The 16,408-nt window shown below is 32.7% G+C and overlaps 1 protein-coding gene across 2 annotated transcripts; it reads left to right on the forward strand.

Annotated features, from left to right (window-relative positions):
- Positions 1-40: 40 nt before the first annotated feature.
- On the forward strand, positions 41-15,802 carry LOC127718967 (reticulocyte-binding protein homolog 2a-like). 2 transcript variants are annotated; one of them, XM_052225038.1, is made up of 8 exons: positions 41-181; positions 7,583-7,767; positions 9,887-10,335; positions 11,031-11,199; positions 12,570-12,766; positions 13,321-13,348; positions 14,028-14,088; positions 14,614-15,802. In XM_052225038.1, the coding sequence occupies exons 2-8, from the start codon at positions 7,674-7,676 to the stop codon at positions 15,671-15,673; spliced, it is 2,058 nt and encodes a 685-aa protein (XP_052080998.1). In that variant the 5' UTR covers positions 41-181; positions 7,583-7,673; the 3' UTR covers positions 15,674-15,802. The 2 variants fall into 2 exon arrangements, with proteins under 2 accessions (XP_052080998.1, XP_052081000.1); XM_052225040.1 differs by lacking the exons at positions 41-181; positions 7,583-7,767 and adding an exon at positions 7,839-8,179.
- The last annotated feature ends 606 nt before the right edge of the window (positions 15,803-16,408 follow it).

Here is a 16,408-nt window from a genome sequence, read left to right on the forward strand (position 1 = left end):
TTACATTGTACCAACTTATTTAAATATTGAGCTATTAAGATTTACTGAAGTGTGTCAATGCTTATGATAAGATAAGACCTTTGTAGACGTTTTACATTTAAAAGTGTCATCAGGAAGATTAGGTTTTTTAACAATATCTTGAGAAATTCAATTCTGAGGAGGAGAAATTTTATGGACATCGGTAAGTTATTCTAGCAGAAAACAACCTTAATTTCTACATTCAACGTGCATATTTTGAATCTCTTGTGTATATACTCTAATAATATTTTAAACACGATCATGTATGGATAATTTGAAGATTAGCAAACTCAATAAACTTGATTTTGTTTTTCGAACACTATAGGATGAAATATGATTTATCATTCATTACAAGCTAGCTAATGACCTTTGCAATCCTATGGGAACGAACTGTCCGCCTCTCCTTGCCGACCTCTTTTTATGTTCATATGAGTCGGAATTCCTTCAGACATTTGTCGAAAAGCAAGAACTTTTTTGATTGGTTTCCATTAATATATCATCTAGATCTAGAAATTAAAAAAAAAAAAAAAAACAGACACGGCTTCCTCTGTCACATTTTTAGACTTATACCTCGAATTTGACAACAGCGGTCATCTCAGTACCAGAATCTATGACAAACGAAACGATTGTAATTTTGTAATTATCAATTTCCCCCACCGTAGTAGCAATATACCAACTGCACCTGCATATTGGATATATATTCCTTAGCTAAATCTGTATTCAAGAGCTTGCAGCTGCTACTCAGACTTTGTAAAACGTGACCGGTGTCTGAGCAGAAAGTTGATTAACAAAAGTTTTGTCAAAGAACGTCTCATTCTTTTACTAAGAAACGTTTATCGGAAGATACCTTGTTGATAAATATTCCGTATCAACTTCACTAATAATGCACGACGGTCTTGAAGTATAGATTATAGGTACTGACGTTGTTCATCATCTTAATAACGTGTTATATTATTCTTTTATTTGTCTATGTATATTAGTACTTTTACTTTTTAGGCTATTTTTTGGTAATATCCATTGGACGTGGCTCGGTACTTATACATCCTGTCATTGTGTTATTGTGCTATGGTAAATTTTGGTATTCTGGTCTTTCGTTTTTGCTAATGTGCTTTGTCTATACATGATATATGCCTTTTTGTCTTTCTTTGTTGACTTATTTGTTTGTTTTTATAGTGATTAAGATTATAACACAATGCTGACTGCAGTACCCCTAGTTTTGACATTTTACATATTATGTCTGTTTGTTTTGTTCACATATCGATGTCAATATAACGGAATTTTAGACGACTGCCATACAAGTGACAGGTTTATCTAGCAATAAAACCAGGTTTAATTCACCATTGTCTACACAAGAAAATGCCTGAACCATGTAAGGAATACGACAGTTGTTAGGCATTCGTTTGATGTGTTTGAGCTTTTGATTTTGCCATTTGATTAGGGACTTTCCGTTTTGAATTTTCCTCGGAGTATTTTTGTTATTTTACTTTTTGTCCAGTAAGTTATCCTTTACATATCTAATAATCAAAATTTATTTTAAAAGAAGCGTAAGGCATCGAAGGAATAGCCAAAGTCATAAACCGAAAAGAACTGAAAATGACTTGATATAAAAACGAAAATGACTACACACAAAGAACAGTGTACTTAAACACAACATATTAATCTCAAAAATGATCAACACGAACCGAACAAAAATTGGGATTGACCTCTTACGCTTTTGAAAAGTAAGCAGATTCATGATCACACTTGGCGCTTGTCATGTTGGCCATGCAAGTTGGAACATTTATCTACCTCTTTTGTTGTTTTTGATTTACCTTGCAAAGCGCTCTGTTGCATTAAATGTGTATGCACTAGATACTATAAATAACCTCGAATGTTCTTTTATTGAGATAAAACCTTCTCATGGAAACACTAAAATTTCATATAATTAATAATTATTGCATCATTGCTATCTATAAATATTTGCATTCTATAATAATGCATTAAATTGCTAAAAAAGCAGTTGCCACACAAATTTTTAATGTGTGTCATTATTTGCTGTGCTCGTTTTGGATCGTCTACAATATAACATATTGATATTGCATGAACAATCGAAATCTTAAGATGTTTCAGCATTTTTTCAATCATATTTGAACAAGTATCCATTAACAAATATAAAGGCAAAATTAGTAATTTAAACTGTCATCTTGTTACTAAGTTAATCCTTTATTTGAAAACTGCTACAGTCTGTACAACATATTTTAATCAAGATCAAACTAAATCACGTTTTCTTCCTGCTTCATTGTTTTTTAAGTCACTCAAAAGTTTCCGTATACGTTCAACAATTTAATTTTTTGTACGACAAAGAGCATACATTATACATGAATGTTTAATGTTTTTCTATACAAACGAAACAAGTTGAAAAAAATGTAGGCCTTTATTACATTTAAACTTGACAAACAATAATGTGTTTGGCAAACAATGATCATATTTCTTTTTAATCTTTAGCAGGTCAATTTAAATTAATGGTTTAGGTCTACTACTCGCTCAAATGATCTGATCGTTGAATATCTCACGGTCAAAATGTTATATGTTTTATCTATTAATTACATAGAAACCATGTTCAAGGACTCTTTAAACATAATATTTTAAAACTTTATCTTGCATTTGTTTGCTAAAATATTTGAGAATATTAAACACAATTTTTTCCATTTTGCTAGAAAAATGTTGCAGTTACAAAATAATTTTAATTTCTGTTAAATGTCATATCATGTGTGTATGCATGTCACCGTTGTCATTGATTATATTTTCTAGTTAAGTTTGAAAAAGTGCTTTACTTTTAAGTCCCGCGTAGACAAAACGCCCGACTGGAGTTATAAATCAGTAATCTGTGATCTATGCTGATCTTTCGTCATTTGTACAGAAACGGAGTTAAAAAAAACTTTGATTTTGATGCATTTGACCTTGTTCTTCGTTGTGAAAATATATAACAAAACATTCAGTCACCCAAAACCAGAGAGGGTTTGGCACACTTCATATAGACTAAGTTCATTTTAATCTTAAACTTCTTCTAAAGTATTATAATTTGATCAGCCATACATTGTAGGTCTGCTGCAGCTAACACATCTGCCCTATCCAACATGTGGCAGTCTACATTTGTAACTTTTCGTGTCAGTCTAACCACTTTGCAGAACCAACTGTTTTGATTATTTGTTAATTTGGTTTTGTCCCTAATATTCATGAATTGTTTTGCACTAGACGGAAAACAGACAGCTTTATTAGTATTAGCAATAGTATTAACACATTTGACTTGTCTACACTTTACACAATTATTGCCCATTCCGAACTAAAAGACAAATTCGAAGATTTGGTCATGTTTTGTTTCCAATTGTTATCGAGATGCTTAATTTTCTTGATTGACAACATAATTGTTAAGTGTGGAGGACGTGTTTTTCCAATAAAAACAATCATTTCCATGGGAACAACCTGTGCTCCCCTTTTTGCCGATTTATTCCTTTATTCAAACAAGGCTGACTTCTTATAAAGAAGGGAAAAAGTTAAAGTATCCCTATATCACTTTTCTCTATATAGATGATCTCTTACTAAATGATTCAAAATGTGGTGACCTTGTTGAACGCATCTACCCCATCGAACTTGAGATAAAGGATACAACAGATACAGTTAAATCTGCTTCATATCTTGACTTACATCTAGAAATCGAAAATGATGGGTCGGTTAAAATAATACTTTAGGACAAAAGAGATGAGTTCAGCATCCCAATTGTGAACTTTCCATTTCTATTTAGCAACATCCCAGCAGCGCCTGCATACAGAGTATCTTCCAGTTGATACGATGTTTCTTTGATAGAGGGTAGCTGCTCACAAGGAAACTTTTTAACCATGAGTTCCAAGTAGCGAAGTTGAAATCATTCCTTCGTAAATTGTATGGACGCCATTACGAGTTGACCGTTATGGAAAGTCTGTTTCACAGATGACGACGGATATGTTCCATTGTCGTAATAACAATCTCTTCCACTTTCCCCAAATGCGACCTACCGAATTAGACATATTTGTACTATATGAACAACACTGAGGGTGCCACATGTTGAGCAGGATTTGTTTATCTTTCCGGAGCACCTGAGATCACCCCTTGTTTTTGGTGGGGTTCGTATAACTCAGTCTTTAGTTTTCCATGTTGTTTTGTATACTGTTGTTTGTCTGTTTGTCTTTTTTTTTTTTTTTTGGTCATGGCGTTATCAGTTTTATTTCGAGTTTGAATGTGCCTTTGGTATACTTCGCCTCTCGTTGAGAGAACAAAAGGGAAGAAGACAAAATTTACACAACATGTGTATATCTCTTTCAAAATACCTCTTGAAAAATACCATGAACCGCTCATCTTAATCAAATGGACAGCTGTCATCAAATTTTACTTGAAAATGACCCAAATGCTTGGTATCCATCTGCTCAATGAATAAGAGAAGCTTCTTGTGTTTCCAAATAACCCTTAATCAAACTTCAATTGTAAATTCTTTCTTTTTCGCGCCTTCCATTTTTCTACGCTCATGTGCGTAGTGACTAAAATAAAGCGTAAAATCTTTTCATGGGCAATTTAATCTTTTCCCCTCCAGGGATATCCATTTGTTCATTTGAAGAGATTTGCATGCGCTTCTATTCGGACAGGAGACAAATATATGGAAAAAATACAGATGCACAGCGAGTAGGCTATTTGATGTAAGTTCATTTCTGTTTCATATGTGTTCCTTTTCGTGAAAAATGCAAGCATTTACATATTATACAATATTAAATGGAATACATATTTTAAAATGAATAATTACGGTGAAAATGTGTCCCCCAAGGTGCTCGTTATACGCTATTTTTGCTTCAGTGTGCGTTCACCTGAAGACTTCCCTTCACCAAACATGTTAATTTAAAAGATAACTTTCAGAAATTACAAAATCAATTGTCATTAATAGAATGTATATTGGTCAAAGATCAGGATGAACGTTTTTGCGGAGAATAAGTGTTTCACACGCTACATCTATTATTTAATGTTCAGGGTCTTATAATGTTAACATTAAGTTGCATATTGACAAAAAGTTAAACAAGTATATTTATTGAACTAATTATATAAAATCAATAGACGTGTTACGAAAAAGTATATACTCGACGCTGAGGTTGACAAATTAGACTTTAAATGTGGGGACTGTGTAAAAACATTGGTTACCGATTACAACAGGTAAAATTCAATTTGCGTGATGTTAACCAGGTATTTACACACTTCTTTCGTTCATTTAAAATTATATTAATTTAGAATGATTATTTTCTGATATCATTGGTTATGTTTATAGGCCGGGAAATGTGTAACTGTGTGCGGGGGAGGGGGTTGATCGTTATTCAAGTTTGCACTTCTAGATTTGAAATAAAATTACATAATAAGCCAGTTTGATTTTTTAAAAATTAATTACTGTTCTTCGAGCATAATTTCCAATCTGACACTCAACTACTTAACCTCTTCCTGAAAAATGCATGAAATATTTGTCACTGGACGAACAACAAACAACAAACAACAACCAATCGATGTCTACTAAACCCGTATAAAGCTTCACAGTCTGGTCTGGTTGATTTTGAGTTTGAAAGTTTTGAAGCGGCTAATAGCGTGTTCAACATATACCCGAAATCCCGAACGATAATCGCAAGTTCACTTTTTACATTCTATTCTTTCTGCTCTTGGTCTACATGTAGCTCTAAGTTTACGACGAATATAGAGGGTACCGAGCGGAGAACGACATACGATATAATTTATTGCCTAAAATGACAAATTCCAAGGGGAAATCTAATTCCATAACTGGTAAATTGAAGGTAGTAATTAAACTGTTGAGCATCATCCTGTTTTCCTACGAAACTACTGCGTGTGAATTTTACAAAAACAAATGTACATGATTCTTATATATGTATATATTGTCCACAGAAAAACATGCGTATGTCAGGAGGCTCTGGTTTTTGTTAGTCTTGTATGTTGTTTAATTTTAGTTCATTTATATGTTTCGGAGTTTAGTATGACGTCCATTTTCACTGAACTAGTACACATTTTTGTTTAAGGGCCAGCTGAAGCCCTTCCTCCGGGTGCGGGATTTTCTCGCTGTGTTGAAGACCCATTGGTGGCCTTGGGCTGTTTTATGCTCTTTGGTCAGGTTGTTGTCTCTTTGACACATTCCCCATTTCCATTCTCAATTTTATAATTTTTAATATGTATGCAATGCCGGTATCTGGAATAAAATTGTACCCGAGGCTCCGTGTGTGGTCTAAATGGCATGACAGTTGCTATCAATTGCCCCCGAAGCGCTGTGGGCATTTAATCCCACCAGCCACGTAGTTGTCGCAATTTTTCTATGGTCGACTTAGAAGTATTTAGTGTATTGATTCCACAAAGAATTGGTATCTAAGCATGTATTTGTGCACTTGAAGCACGAACAGAAACCTCAAATAGAAATATGCTGAAATATGTATTTAGGATGTCAAACAGGCGAACAACGAGTGACATTTGACATAAAACCCTTACAAGAGGAATTACAATTTCAGTTTACACTTTTTTTCCTATGACTTAGTTAAGAAACAACATGCCTTAGACTTTTCGGACTGGTTGAAAGGGTTGTTAAACGTGTTAGACTATTTCAGACCTCAAAACTACAATTCGAAATGTTTTAAAACTGTGAATAAATATGATAGGATGTCTTTTTCTAAAGATTTTCATTTCGTTGGGTCGAACCAGCAACATTTTACATGAGAATAATATAAGGGAAATTAAGCTTTTCCTGAGTAGGCATTCTTTATGTGCCTGTCCCAAGTCAGGAGCCTGTAATTCAGTGGTTGTCGTTTGTTGCTGTATATCATATTTGTTTTTCGTTTATTTTGTACTTAAATCAGTTTTTCTCGTTTGAATAGTTTAACATTTGTCATTTCGGGGCCTATTCGCGGTATTGGTTTTGCTCATTGTTGAAGGCCGTACGGTGACCTATAGTTGTTAATTTCTGTGTCATTTGGTCTCTTGTGGAGAGTTCTCATTGGCAATCATACCACATCTTCTTATTTTTATATTAACATATTATTATATTTTAAAATCATTCCCAAGGTCTAATAAGGGCAAGCGAGGCTATAGAGGTGTCATGTTGGTCATACTCCGAAAAAAGGCAAAGTATATCCAAAATGAATCCATAAAAGTATATCGATCATAGCTTTTTTTGTATTTATTGAAAAGATCTCTATCATTCAAATACGCTAAATAGTTACATGTGTACATATTAAATGCATTCGGGGATTAAAAAATGTCTGTCACTGATGAGTCTTATGTAGACGAAACGCGCGTCTGGCGTATAAAATTATAAGCCTGGTACTGGTACTGGTAACTATTAGTTGGTTTTAATGTATGATATTTTGGAATATCAGAGATTTCCTCCCGTCAAATAGGTTTCGTGAAAAAGGAAAAAGCAGTTTTTGGACTTGGAAGCCCAGCGACAATATGTATAACAAATATGTGTAATTTGATAGTTTTTGGGATTGGAATTATAGCTTTTGTATTATTATATTTGCAGTTCTTGTTTAATATTGTGAAGGACAGGAATATCTCTTCCAAAGATAAATGTTTAAACGAAAAGAAGAGTATGATATATTAAACATTACAGAATGAACGCACAAGCTGCAGCTAGTCCATTAAAACGGATAATTACACCTGGTTTACAGGGACAAGACGATCAGAATAAAGTGCCAAGGATTACAGGTACTCAATAGGTTGTGAATAACACGTGTACTCTTATTGTAAAACATGCAAACCTATTTACATTATGATAATTAATTTGCATTGCAAATATTGCATGCATTTCTGCATGAGAAAGAGTTTATCTTATATGAGTATGTTTTATAACAGAACGACACAAAGAGCAGGAGTTTTAAAGTGCCAGTAAACAAGAAAATGTATAGAAGGACTTGTACAATTGTTTAACACATTCTGATCAGTCTTAGCTGTTTAATCCACAGTGCCGCATGTATAAGAGAAAAACAGAAAATAACAATTTCAATTGTTGGGTTTGATCTAGCTGGGCATCATAACCACGATCCCAAGACACTAGGCAAAGAAGCAACTCCGAGACTATTGAGTTGGTTTACTTAGTCCAAAATGTATGGTAGCAAAAGTGTGTATAGCTTTAACATGTTTAACATATAGCTGAATACAAAACACTTTTGGATAAGCCTGACTTTAAATCAGTCAAGGATACAGTTATACAATTGTTGTTAACATATTTGAAGATATATGTTATAATAACCTACAAGTTTAAGTAAATCCGTTCCATTTAGATTTTGTGATCAATATTTTAATAATCTCTCCATACAAGTTACTAAATATTGTTACTAGCATTTGTTTTACCAATCCTATAATATGAATGTTTTTGGAAGGCAAAACAACCCTAGAATAATTCTTTCATTGTTTTCGCATCACTTTTAAACAAGTTATTTAAACGTTTATTTTAAGAAGATTATAACAATCGAAACACAGATGATACGTAATTGTGCAAAACCTTAAAAATTTCTTCTGGAGGATTGTAAATAGGCAATATTTTGAAGAAAAAAAAAACATAAAAAAATATGTTTTCATTGTGCATGGAATGGTATTTTTATGAATTGTAATGGCAGATTTTTAAACACTCTATTAGAACAATGCTATTAAGTAAAGTTGTTGAAGAGAAAAAAAAACATTTTCTGAGTTATTTAAGTGGAGAAAAGTCTATCTAAGGGAGATAACTGTACCTCCGAAATTATGCACTTGTTTTTATAAATAATATGATACTTGTACAAGAAGTTCCCCTGACTTTCAAACGTTTTTATTGAGAGAAAAAAAAAACCACACACAGGGATTTTGATATGTGCTAAAAAGTGAGTTTCATATTTTGATTGTCATTGTTGACTCATTGTTCTTATGTCAACTGAGTGCTGTATACATCTTGTGTTTTTATCATACACGGGCGGACTTAATATTTTGTGTCATTCTGTTATTTCTAAACTTTAGCAAGGGAAGGATGATGAACAGGTAAACACATTTTAACATATAAATTTTAAGGGATGATGATAATGGATTTGTGTTTATCGTCGAGTGATTAATAATACATGCATATAAGGACAATATATGTCAAAGGAGAGGCAAAAGATTCAAAAGAGATATTCAATCTTATCGGTCGAAATCAAACTGACAATGCCATGGCAAAAAAAAAGGGAAAAGACGACAAGACATACAACAGTACACAAAACACAACATAGAAAAAACTAAAGACGGAGTAACACAAATCCAGTTTGAAAACCAATGGTGACCTCAGGTGCACTGGAAGGGCAAGCAGAATCTGATCCACATCCCGTCGTGTTGCTCATGTTAAACCCAATTCCATGAGCTAAGCAGAGAGTGCAAATACATATTTTCAAGTAACCAACAACCCACCATGCTCACTCAAAGCTAGCGCGCTACCTGGAAACCATCAAGGCGATTGATTTTAAAGAAAATATGTTTATAATGAAACACTTTTTTTAAAAAATAAAGGAATTAAAAAAAAATAATTTTGTAAGAAAGTATAAATCTGTTAGTGTAGGATTGGTAACAATAGAATCAATTTGTTTGTTCGCACTAGTTTGCTTTCCTTTGAAAAGACATACGATTAGTCTACTCCTCAATAGTTTTTTTTTTCCTTTCTAAACAAATAATTGTTTTCTTCAAAAACAGAGAAATTATAACCAGAAAAAGGACGATTGTTGTTAACGGAAATGGAAGGATAGATGATATAGTATATAATTGTATTCACTTACATTTTGTCGATTGTGTGAGCTCCACCTCTCTTATGTTGATTAAATTCTAGGTCCACCTGGATATTTGAATGACGAAAAGAAAAGATGGCTGATTGTAGGGATCTGTCTTCACTCCGTTATTTCTCCACTTCTAAGAAACTTTGTTAATCCTATAATTAGTAAATTGTATGACTCACTGGTATCAAGCGACTCTGTCGATACACAGGGGTATAATGGATATATGAAAAAATACCCAGCAACAAACGAACATTTTCTTATTTACAAATCAATCAACAACAACATGAATGTAGCGAAAAAAATGATCAGACACAAATGGGTTAATGATTACCAGAAATATGATTATAAAGTAACAAGCCATGTGGATCTGTCAAAGTTGTTCCTACAGCCTCATATGGTTCATTACTCTGGAATTGATGAGTCATGTGACACATCTGCTCTGCTTGGAATGGTCATCAACATCAGTACATTTTCAACAACTGTACGGACTGATGCTAAAAAGGTATACATTTAAAAAATATAAAGGACAATTTTCAATTTAAAGTAATGAACTAGCAATGCGAGCTAGCTTCTGTATCAGTTGATGGTTATCAACATCAATTCCTTCTCTTCGGGTGTACAGACGACGGGTACTGACAAGGTAACAATTTTCGAAATAGTTTTATAGACGAGTAATTGCATGACTGTTCGTGTACTTTTGATACTACATGTATCTTCAACCAGCATAGCCACATAACCCATAGTATATAAATATTGTGTCCTTAAAAGCAATGCGATATGTAATTTAGCAAAAACAAATACTTTTTCTAATTGATAAGATTTGGAAATATATTTGGTTTTAGTATAAAAATGAGGCCATGTGGTATGATTGCCAATTGGACAACTATTTGCAGAGTTAAAATGAAATGTAAGAAAGCAATTATAGACCTCCGTACGGCCTTCAACAATGAGGTAAACCCATAACTTATAGTCGGCTATAAAAGGCCTGACATGAAAGATGTGAATCATTTCAAACCAGAAAACTAACGACTTAATGTATAACAAAACAATTTACAAATAACAAATATGACACATACCAACGACAACCGTCAATTGCTTCCTAAGAAGTACTTTTTCCTTTTAATTTTCAAATACAGACATTTTGATTTCTTCATTTATGGAATTGTTAAACTAGTTCACATGTTTTCAATTGTTCAGATGCGAGTAGACATACGTAATCCCTGGGCACATTGTGACTTTAGAGAATGGACTAGAAGAAAATATACAGATTCATTCAAGTTAATGAGCCAACTTGTTAAGGACCTTGATTTGAGTAACGAAGAAGAAAAGAGAATATTGAGTCAACTAAACACATGGGAAACAAATGGTACACAATGACACAAATGTATTGTATGTTCAATGAACTTTTTGTCGCAGCCTACAACATTTTGTCGCGAAAGCGAAAAATAGCCATACTAAATTTCGTCGTTGGCGTTAGTGGTGTCACTTATTTTATTTTTGTTCGTATTTCACTGATAAATTGACCTAATTTGCTTGCATTAAACATTAAGATCCAGAATAAGGTTAAAATTTCAGTCATTATAACTTTTGTCAAAACGTATATACTTTTATGAAATTGGACAGAAGCTCTGTGTTGATTAGTGCTTTGATACTGACATGCTTTACAACATATTCTGATAGAAAGTTCCTCATTCATAAATTAAGAAATTATCTAGATACCACGAATCCAATTCCCTGGGGCAAATTGACCTCAGATTGATTTGCTAATTCTGTTTACGTCTTTTTCGGTCATATAGCGGATTAGAGCAGTCCCGGTTAACAGTGTTTTGGTTTAAGCGTTCTTGACGAAGGTAAATCCAGTTATGCGCTTCAAATGCAACCATTATTGTTAAAAACACTATATTTTGATCAAAATAGCAGTCATAATATAAGATATTAACGATACATAATGTATTGTTTGGACCCAAATCACAGACAACGTAAAACATAATTATGTGATCAAACAAACAAATGACAAAATATATGTGGATGGCATAAAATATATGGTTGTGACCCAAACATAGACAACAGTCATAAATATTGCTGTGACCCAAAAAAGAATCGGCAAACCATTAAGTTTTCTCAACAAAATCGAATACACATTGCAATCTAATTATATAAATTTCAGACACATAAATATTTTAGTGAGCAAGATCACAGATGACACAAACAATGTTGTAGCTAGCATAATTAAAAATGACACAAACTATATTGAAATGACTAAAGTCACAAATGACACATAATCTATTGTACTGTTTTAAACACAGCTGCCACAAAATCTATTGCATTCACCAAAATTACAGATCACATCAAATACAACTTAGCCACCAAATTTCAGATGTCACAAAATATATTGTAATGACCAAAATTCCGGAAGACACACTCTATTATCTTGACCTAAATTCCAGATGACACAAAATATATTGATAGTGACCAAAAGTACAGATGTCACAAAAAATATTTGCCATGACTGTCATTGCAGATAACACAAAATGAATACCAAACTGTCCAAAATATCATGTACAACACACAACACATTGTTGTCATCCATATCTTTGAGAACACAACATAAATTTCAATGACAAAATCACAGAAAGTTGCAACACAAAACATGCCGTGCTTCAACACATAACAAACCTCTTAAGTTATCAGTATGTTACCGCAACAGTTATTCTACAGCCTTTCTTTTTTTGTCAGGTTTGATATTTCTGAGTGGAACACCGCTTGGCTTAGAGGAAGTGTGTGAAATACGCAGACAGACACGTGTTCTCAGTGAATATGTACAGAATTGTTCGACTGAAAATTACAATCAGAACATCAAAGTGCAGACAGAATTAAAATATTTAGAAAACGATTTACAGGAAACATGGGAAAGGATAAGAAATTTAGAAAGTGTATGTAAAATTTGAAGAAAAAAATATATGTGACCATGGCATAACCAATACACTTCAAACAGTTTCAGTTATATATGTTCTGGACACGTCAATCCGTTTACTTTCTGTCTACAAGGACTATAACACACGTATTACTTACTTGTGTATAAAAAAGGGAATTGGCTATTGCCATAATCGGCAGATCAAAGTGGCATTGAATGAAAAATGTAGTACACACATGTGGTCTGTCTTTTAGTACATCATGATGTCATTAATTTCATTCTTATTTTCTTCTAAACCGCTCGACATAATATAATCAAATTTTAAAGAATGATACTTAAATGATATCTCTCTGCATATTTTATATCGTTTTATTATTGGAATGTTTTTTTTTTATTATAAAATCCTCTATGACGTGACGACTTTATTTCCAATAATTAGCATGTATTTATAAGGCGGTAGAGACAAAAAAGAAATTACTATTATAAAGCGCCAGAGTTCACTTTCTTTTTTGATATAGTCAAATATGAATTAAAGCTTCAAGTAAAATGTTCTTATTCAATATTTTCTTTCAGAAAACTGAGGAACAAGATGAAAAAATAAGTTAGTATTTCCAATGTTTAAGTAATACAAAATACATTTTCAGAAAATATTAAACATATTTCTTAAGATCACATGCTCTGATTTTAAACGGCTACAGAGAAATTGCTTTTTGGTAATAGATGATAATTTGGGTAAACATGAGCAGACAGCAAACTTGCAACATATTTACCTAAACAATACAGACAAAAGGTCCACATAGTGTCTGAATTTTGTATACGGTTTATCCAATCACTAGGACTGTTAAGAACAACTTAATACATATGTACGTCAGGGTTGATTGAATAACCTGGAATATTCTTTTGTTGTTTAACATGCAAACTGTGAATTACTAGATAGTGTCAAACCAATAAAATTGGATTAGCTGATAGTAAACAAAAGCTGACATTATTTTTATACTTCGATTTGTTTTTATTTATTCGACAGAAGGTGGAAAAATTTTAGCAGCGTATATTAACAGCTAGTTACTTTTATTCATATATTAGTGGTTCAAAACAAAAGGGGAAAAACCCACAGAAACAGAGAAAACAATAGGACACATTGATAAAACTTCATATTAAAACATCAAAGATAATCTTATTCAAAACATGTGCGTAGTTAGAACTAAAAACAGACTAACGAAATGCATAATAAATGTTTTGTTTTGATGTATTGTTATTGGAGTAACTTAATTTTTTTTCAGAAAAACTAACGGAAGAAGTAATGAAAAAACAAGTTGAAGATCTAAATCCAACACATATTCGAGGAATGTACAATTTAAGTTTACCTAGTCTCTATTGATCATGAACACTTAATAGTTGTCATATATACACTAAAGAGTCATCAGATTTTGATAGAAAAAAAAAAGTCTTAATATTTTTGGCTTTTGACTTCACATTATGAAAGATTAAATTCCAACACATGTTCTCAATACTGAAATATGTGCAGAGAGCTAAAAAGAAGTTTATCCATCATGATAATACTGATTGTTTGTAATTTCATACTTCATGTACGTTGTGAAATGTAAAAAAAAAAATGATGGCTTTAGTAATACGAATAAACAATAATCAAAATAATATAACTGTAGTTTCACTTCTGCAAAAATCAGTGTAAATTAGCTATGTATACGGACTCTTTCGGACGGTAACACCTGGCTTATATTAGTTCAAGATTTTCCAAAAATAACAAAAAAGAAGCCTTTCCTAAAATAGGATATTTAACTTTTAAAGATTATAAACGTGTAATACACTTTGATTAAATAAATCATAACTTGCATTTCATTCTTTTGTAGACTTACAAGCCAGTGCAGAAGATAAAGAAATTCGAATAGTACTTCTTGGACGAACAGGAGCTGGGAAAAGTGCAACAGGAAATAGTCTTTTAGGTCGGAATTATTTTCTATCCAAAAATTCCGGTACTTCAGTGACTGGAAATTGTAAACGCGGAGAATCTGAACGGAAAGGGAAAAACGTAGTTATAGTTGATACCCCGGGTTTATTCGATACGAAAACGACGAATGAAGCTGTTACTAAGGAGATAGTCAAATGTATCGTTATGACGTCACCCGGACCTCATGCAATGGTCCTTGTCGTAAGTGTCGGTCGATTTACGCAGGAAGAAGAAGATACAGTCAAACACTTTATTAATCATTTTGGTGAAGGTGTGTTTCGCCATATGATTGTTCTTTTCACTAAGAAGGATGAACTTATCAGACATAATCAATCGATTGATCAATACGTTGAAACTGTTCCGAATGAACTAAAAACTATACTGAGTCAGTGCAGAAATAGATTCATTGCGTTTTACAATGATCCTTTTGGACATTCGAAAACGGAGCAAGTTGATGACTTTTTTGAAATGATAGAGGCGATGTGCAGTGAAAATGGGGGATACTGTTATACAAATGAACTATACAAAGAAGCAGAATCTGGCCTAAAGAGAAGGATGCTTATTGAAAAGGAAGCATTAGAAAAGCAAAAGGAAGAAGAAAAACAAACGATAAGAAATGAAGTACAAGATAAATACAAGAAAAAACTTGAACAGGAAAAGAAAGAGAAAACTAGATTGGAAGAAGCCTTAAACTCCAATAAAAAAGAATCAGAGAAAAACAAAGTAAATCTACAGAAACAACTTCAAGAAGCAAGTGAAAAACTGAACCGGGAGCTGGAGAAAAAAGAGAAAGAATTGCAAGATCAAATAAAGAAAACTGAAGATGAATTCCAACAAAAAATGACAGAAAATGCGTTAAGAAAAAACCAAAGAAATAATGTTGAAAACGAAAAAGACGGATTATTGTCTGATATAATGGGAGGATTAATTTCACTTGTCAAATTAGTGTTTCGTAAATAGATTGATTTTAAACTGAAGAAAACTTTAATTCAAGATTAAAGAGAGGATTACGTATTTACGGATTTGGAGTGCTTGTTTTGTTATCTTTTAATTTGTTTAAACAAAAAATACAAACAATGTCTAAACGTTTATGAATACATGTATATAGATACAATGATAGATGCCGATTAATTGTTGGAATATCACGCCATTCAACTCAAAATAGAAAATGTCCATGAAATAATTAGATGGTATGTAATAAATATGAAACGAAAATGAACGAGAAATGGATGGTTGGGACATAAACAATGATAAAGGCGTAATCATGGTAATTACTTTTACCGCCAATAGAAATGTATATAGAATTTGGAAGGGAAACAGATTTACTCATAACGAGATTTTCGCAGGGGTCTTTTTCTTGCTACCAATGGGACACTCTTTTAGCTCGAGTGAAACCATTTACGCCCCTTCACATTGGGATTGGGTCGTGTTACGTAGTGGAAGAAACTGGATTTGAATTATAATCCTCTAGGTTTCATCTGGGAAAGAATAATGAAATGCGGGTATATTAATTGCGATATAAAAGCGAAACAAAAGTACCAAAACGAAACAATACGTAACAAATCAAAGGATTAATATAATTATAGATACTAATTTATGATCTTCAATAGAAAAATGTCGTTGACAAAATGTCCAGCAAAGTCTTCGTTGTCTAATAAACTGAATCGATTTAGCTGACAGTATAGTATCTACTAC

Source organism: Mytilus californianus, unplaced genomic scaffold, assembly GCF_021869535.1.
Source record: "Mytilus californianus isolate M0D057914Y unplaced genomic scaffold, xbMytCali1.0.p SCAF_10, whole genome shotgun sequence".
Classification (NCBI taxonomy): domain Eukaryota; kingdom Metazoa; phylum Mollusca; class Bivalvia; order Mytilida; family Mytilidae; genus Mytilus; species Mytilus californianus.